Source organism: Elephantulus edwardii, unplaced genomic scaffold (assembly GCF_000299155.1).
Source record: "Elephantulus edwardii isolate Elephantulus edwardi_28Jun2011 unplaced genomic scaffold, EleEdw1.0 scaffold00020, whole genome shotgun sequence".
Taxonomy (NCBI): domain Eukaryota; kingdom Metazoa; phylum Chordata; class Mammalia; order Macroscelidea; family Macroscelididae; genus Elephantulus; species Elephantulus edwardii.
In genome coordinates this window covers 18,686,850-18,693,451 of record NW_006399770.1, presented here as the reverse complement: position 1 = coordinate 18,693,451, position 6,602 = coordinate 18,686,850, and the positions used below count along the sequence as shown (strand labels likewise).

General features: G+C 34.7%; 1 protein-coding gene across 4 annotated transcripts in view; it reads left to right on the top strand.

The window, feature by feature from the left end:
• The window catches only part of COL11A1 (collagen, type XI, alpha 1), a 380,126-nt gene that overhangs the window by 69,707 nt on the left and 303,817 nt on the right, over nt 1-6,602 (top strand). For all 4 annotated transcript variants that reach the window (XM_006882457.1, XM_006882455.1, XM_006882458.1 and 1 more), the window contains exon 4: nt 3,497-3,659. In XM_006882457.1, coding sequence (XP_006882519.1) covers nt 3,497-3,659 — 163 coding nt within the window. The remainder of the gene's footprint in view (nt 1-3,496; nt 3,660-6,602) is intronic.

The window sequence follows — 6,602 nt, the reverse complement described above, 5'->3', positions numbered from 1 at the left end:
ACAACAGTGGCAACATGAAGTATTTGTCCTTTTTTGATAGAGATACTTCACTCAGCATAATGTCCTCCAGGGTCACCCATTTTGAATAATATTGCCTGATTTCCTTGTTTTTCAATGCAGTATAGTATTCCATTGTGTGAATATACCACAGCTTTTCTATGCATTCATTTGTTGATGGGCATTTAGATTGTTTCCAACTCCTTGCTATTGTGAACAAAGCTGCGATAAACATTGTTGTGCATATATCTGCTTGGATGTCGGTTATGGTCTCTTTGGGGTATATTCCCAAGTAGTACAATTGCTGGGTAAACGTATCCTTATAATGCCAGGCATGCCCCCCCCATGCTCCTCCACCTACTTCTATTAATCATTGTGTATAGTATTAATTTTTAGTAGCCATCTGACTTTTTACCTATAGTTGTGGGATTTATTAATAGGTTGGAAAGTGGGAGAGAGGAAGGATATAACCCATTGAACCTCCAAATTAGTGAACAGAAATCCCAAGCTATATTAACAATAAGACACTTCCTATCTTAGTTCAGATAACTTCTCAGTCAATAATTGCAAGTCCAGTTTCAGTTTAGCAATTTAAATGAAAGAAGCTTCTGATTTCCTAAGTCATCCAATATGCTTGGTCTCATAGCTATCGCTCTTCATTCAGTCGTCCAGCAAGCAAAACCTTTATTTCTGACCCCATCTCAAGCGCTTCATTAGATTCACTTCACCAGTCTGTATATGGTCTGGCTAGCTTTCTCCATTACTGATGTTGATAATGGAGAAGATGCTGATAAACAGTGAGACCACACCCCTGAGGGAATTAAGAGTGGCAAGTGGGTCCTGAAAAATTCATTTTACTTACACATTCCCACCTTGTTATGTGGTCAGGTCTCAGGCAGTGGATAAAAAAAGTGAAGAATACTACCACCACCACTGCTGAGTCAAAACTAACTCAGAGTTGACCTTCCAGCCGGTTTTGAGGAGGCTGTAAATCACATTAAAGGAAACTGTCAATCTTTCTCCAGTGGAGCCACTGATGGATTTGAACTGGCAGAGAGACTCCACCTTTGTGTTAGCAGTGCAACTCCCTATGGTCTATGTCACTAGATCTTGACTTTGATGATGCATTATGTAAAATTAATAGATAATAATATTCATTTGCTTTCAATAACAGCTTATTAAATGTTTTCTATATGCCAGAAAATATACTTTACAGAAGCAATGTTAAAATGTAGCATATCTGTAGAAATAAAAATTTATTGCTATCTATGCCCACTTTCAGTTGTTAAAAATAATCATAAATTTTTATTCAAGTAATATTTTTCACCACCTATTATATGATAGGCAGCACTAGTCTTGGGTAAGTTTCTCTACTTCTAGAACTTAAGTTTCATTAGAAGTGAAAGACAGTAGATTGACATACAAATATGTAATACCAAGTGGTGGTAATTCTATGAATAGAAATAAAGTAAGATAATAGTGTTGTTTGTAGTTGTCATTGAGTTAGGTCCCTTTTAGTAATCCCACATGGCAGAGTAGAACTGGCCCTCTAGGTTTCCTAGGCAGGAATCCTTATAAGAACAAATCATCAGGTCTTTGAGAGTTGTTTCAAACCATCAACCAATTGAGAGCTTAACAGTTGAGCCTATTCTAGAAGATAGAGTGATTCTCTTTGATGAAGTTACATTGAACAAAGAACCTCAAAGCATGAGATGCGTGAGATAAGGAGTAAGAATACTCCTGGCAGAGGGCAAGATATACACAGAGAACAACAAGGACTAGAAGTATGGTTGCGTATCAGTGAGTCTGAAGGAAATTGGACATGGAGTTAGAGGGATCAGAGGACTAATCTAGGAGACAGGGTAAGAATGATGTCCTCTGTGGTGAGTATTGGATGGCTTTTGGCAGGCTAGAGATTTGATCTAATATATTTTAAAATGGTCTCTGGGACAAGCAGATTTGTAGATTTCGAGAAAATAAAAGTGAAAACAAACCACTATTTAGGAGTTTAGGTGAAAAGATGGAGACTTGGATTACGTTGGGAGAAATTGAAGTTTACTTTAAATATGAGGACTGGTGGGATTTTCTGATGATGCATGTGTTCTAATGGAGAGAGAATAAATAGAAATTATTGCAAATAAATGTTAATTTAGCATTTTTAATAAATATTTTCATATGGTACTATAATTATGAAATATCATTATTAATATACAACTATAAATCAATTAAACAAAAATTAAAAAGTTTAGAATACTAATCAGCTTTTAACATTTGAATGTTTTTTTAATTTGCTGAGAATAACATATACATAAGATTATGGGAATGGTTTAAGTTAAAATATAATCCTTTAGCAGAAACATGCAGAAATTTTTCTCTTGCCAGATTATGTAGCTCTTAGTGTAATCAAAACAAGCTAATGTCCAGGATAGCTGTGTGGTAAACACTCAAAGATTAAGCATATATGAAAATATATTTGTTTTTCACTAGTAGTGATGCTAAATCACATGAGGTATACATACTTGATAGATTTCTGCAGTGCTTTGGGTATTATGTTTTATGGATCTAGTCATGGACACTTCTGGAATATTAATTTAACACACTTCATTTGAAAAAAAAAATATAGGGAGATTGGTTTGCAAAAGCCAAATGAGCTTCACTTAGTGGTTTGTTAGCACAAGTGCTATTAATAAAACTTATTCTTTCACAACATGTTTAGGGGATATGTGTTTCCAGAGGGTTGGCCATGTGTCCCTTGTGCCTTTCATCACTGCCTTGAATTAGCTGGATCAGTAGCTGCAGAGTGAGTTGAGACCCACTTCACACATGGATTGACTATGCATTCCTTCAGTGTTTCCATTTCCTGCCAACACTGGAAAGAAGGCAAGATATTGTGTCTCAGTCTTGGATCCAGCCCACAGTAGTGATTTATAACTGTCTTGAAATTAAAGTGGAAAAATAAAGGAAAGCAATTGAAATAAATGTGAATAAAAACAAAGAAGAACACTGTATTTTACAACTAGAACGTTTAGTTGCTGCAGATGGAACAGTCATTCCATTAGTAAACATGCTCTTTTACAGCCATTCTCAGGGGATTATTAGAGCAGATTTTTAAAGTGAATTCCATTTGGGATGAAAGCAGTTACGTACATGGAAACTCTTACTTCATATTCATCCTTTTCTCTATCAAATGCCCTCATCAGGACATGATGAGATTAAACCTTTGTTGCAGTAACACAAAGTGAAGAAAAGGATGGGCACTTTCTTATCAACATAGAGTTAATCCTTTTATGCATCTTTCACTGCTATGTCCTTTAGAGTACCTAGTACTGAGTGGGGTAAATAGTAAGTGATTACCTGTTAACTAATTTATTAATAAATGAGGCTGTATTTCTGTACAATTCCAGCTTGTTTTCACAATTTATAATGCCCCAGAATTTGAATGATGGTTTGGCAGCCAACATCTTTGGAACTTACCAAAGAATTACTTGGCTTTTCTCAGGTGGCATCGGATAGCAATCAGTGTGGAGAAGAAAATGGTGACGATGATTGTTGATTGTAAGAAGAAAACCACAAAAGCACTTGATAGAAGTGAGAGAGCAATTGTTGACACCAATGGAATCACAGTCTTTGGAACAAGAATATTGGATGAAGAAGTTTTTGAGGTAAAAAAGAAACCAAACTTTACTTTAAGCTGAGAATTATTAAGTTAGATATTTTGCAAGTGACAATCAATATGCATTATAAAGTAAAAGTTGGAAACCTGTAAAAGGTGACCTACTTTCTTCATGTGTGGGTGGTGGTGTGATGATTTGTATTGTTCAGTAAGAGAATGACCAGACAAAAGTGACTGTTAAGTCCTGGGAAACATTTGCAAAGATTGGTTGATTTGAATACAGGGGTGCTATTCTCCTGGGAAGGATAAATAGCCTTACTCTTAGTACTTTGTATTATTTTCTTTGGAGAAAAGAACATTTTCCTCACTTCCTTCTCTGGGAGATTAATTTAGAAAAATGTAAAAGGCAGCTATACTGTCTTTCTCTGCTCATTGCTAATTTTTCCAAGGTAAAGTTGTGATTATGTTGCACAAGATGAACCTTGCATGTTTTAAAAAATAATGTGAAGGTCCCATAGCTTTGTGGTATAACTTTCTTTTGAATTACAATTAATAAATTATAATTATTATATTATTTTAATCTTTAATCTTTTAATCTGACCTAATAACTCAAGATTTAATTTTTATTTAATTAATAACCTAGCAAACATGTCTGAGTCCTGAACCCAGAGATACACAATTGATACATAATTGAGTACCATAGCAATTCATTTTATGCTATGTCTGAATAATGTTATTTTGAAAGTACAGACTTACAGACTAATAGACATGTTTCACATAACATATTTGCTGTAGATTGTTGTTACGAAAACACACACACACATATATATAAAAGCACATATCTGTGCAGGCATATATGTTGTGGTATGTTGTCAGTTATGTGATGAGTTGCCTATGACTTATAACATATGTAGTACAATAGCTCTGAAGCCTGTCCTGTCCTGAGCCAGTCACATTGACTCTGACACATTTATCTGTATTACTCCAGTTACTGTTTCAATTAATCTCATCCAGGGACTTCCTCTCCTGTGCTGTCCCTCTACCCTTCCAAGCATGATTGATGTCCTTTTCCAAGAACTGGTCCCTCCTGGCCATGTGCTCAAAGTATACGAGCTAGAGTATATATATATACACACAAATAGTTTATTATATTTGATATGAAGATGATTATGCTATTTATATAGTATGGTTTATTTGCAATTTCTTCTACTAATGTGTACATATATATTTCTAATGAAATATACTGATCTAAGACATTATACAAAAGGATAGTCTGATTCAAATAATATGTAATGATAATATACTTTAAGATCTTGCAATATTTAGCATTGATTGTACATTAAAACATATTTATGGTAAAAATAAACACTTAGATAAATAAATATAAGTAAATATATTAGTACACTTAATAATTTACTAATTTAGTCTCATCTTGGTGGCAGTAATTTAGGATGTAACTTTAAAATCATTGATGAGGCAATAAATCTGTGGGCTGGTCTGGGGCCTGGGGCCTTGGAGTCTCCCTCCACTCTGGAAGTTGACTGGTTGGCTGGCGTCTTGATGGCAGTCTCGTCTTGGTGGCAGTCAGGCAAGGGAAGTTAATTTTAGAAGAATATTCTTTTAAAGACACAGCATCATTTGTCTATTTGCTGTACTGAACAACTTGGAGTTACTGTGATGTGTCAAATACCATTTAAATTCGTAAACTCTATGAACTTGGAGTAACAGTGGTGACTATGGAAAGGCATCAGGTCTTTTGTTCATAGAGTCGCTATTTGTTCATAGAGTCACTAGGAGTCGACCTCAACCCCACGGTAATCAACAACAACAGGTAAATAAATATAAGTAAATATATTTGTATAATTTTAAGCTTTATAAAGTCCTATTTTAGGGTAAAAATATTAAAATATAAGTTTCATAGACAAATATTTATTTTGTAGCCCTCAGTCATTCTTTTTCAGGATCACAAATAAATGTGTATTTTATGTCAATAATGTGTCTGTTACAAGGTTTTTTGCCAGTCAGGTTTCCCTAGAGATATTTTTCCAGTATGCCATGCTTATTTTCTACATGTTACTGTAAAATTAGCAGAGTGTGTTTATTAAAATATCTCAGATGGAGAGGGAATATTGATTGGCTAAAAGCTTGTAACTCCTGCATTATTTGCATAAAACTATAGCAGTGGTGTCATTATTTTTAGTTGTGTAGAATTAATGTAGACTGTGAGGATGTATGCAGAGTAGAATGTGCCCTATAGAATTTTCAGTGCTGTAATATTTTAGAAGGAAAACTCTAAGCCTGTCTCTTGAGGCATCACTCATCCAGTTGATTACTCTTACTCATTCCCACTGAACCAAATCCAATTCATAGCTGACCTTCCACTGGGCTTCTTAAGCTATAAATTGCACTGGAGGAGACTGTCCCATCTCTGTCCCTCAGAGCAGCTGGTAGAGAAGAACTCCCAGAGAGGTGCAATTGTTGGGTTAGCAGCATAACTACCTACAGGCTACACTGCCACAGCTCCCCTCCTTCTGTAAGTAAGTAACTGTGTATGCAGGTCACGGATTCCTAATGGAGTGATATAAATGAACACTGTTAATGGAGTATTACACTTTATACAGTACTTTAATCGGTCATGACACACACATTCACAGAACCTGTGGAAGGTTAAAAACATGAAAATTAAGAGCAGATTTTGTTCATCATTTATAATTAGGTTATCTAAAGAGGAAGAGAAAGTGAAGTGAAAATCTAAATGCAATTAATTAATTTTCAAGTCTGATAAATTTACTGACACTGAAGGATAATACTTGCTATGAATACATGAATTACTTGTTAGTGAGATTTATTATTTAAAAAATTTGGAACCGTTGTTACTTCTATTCTGTTGGAATTAAGGATGTTGAAACACCTTAGTTAATATCATAATTTTTCGTTATTAAGTCTGGATGGAATTTCTTCTGATGTCTGTTTTTGGTTTTTTGGTGTTTTT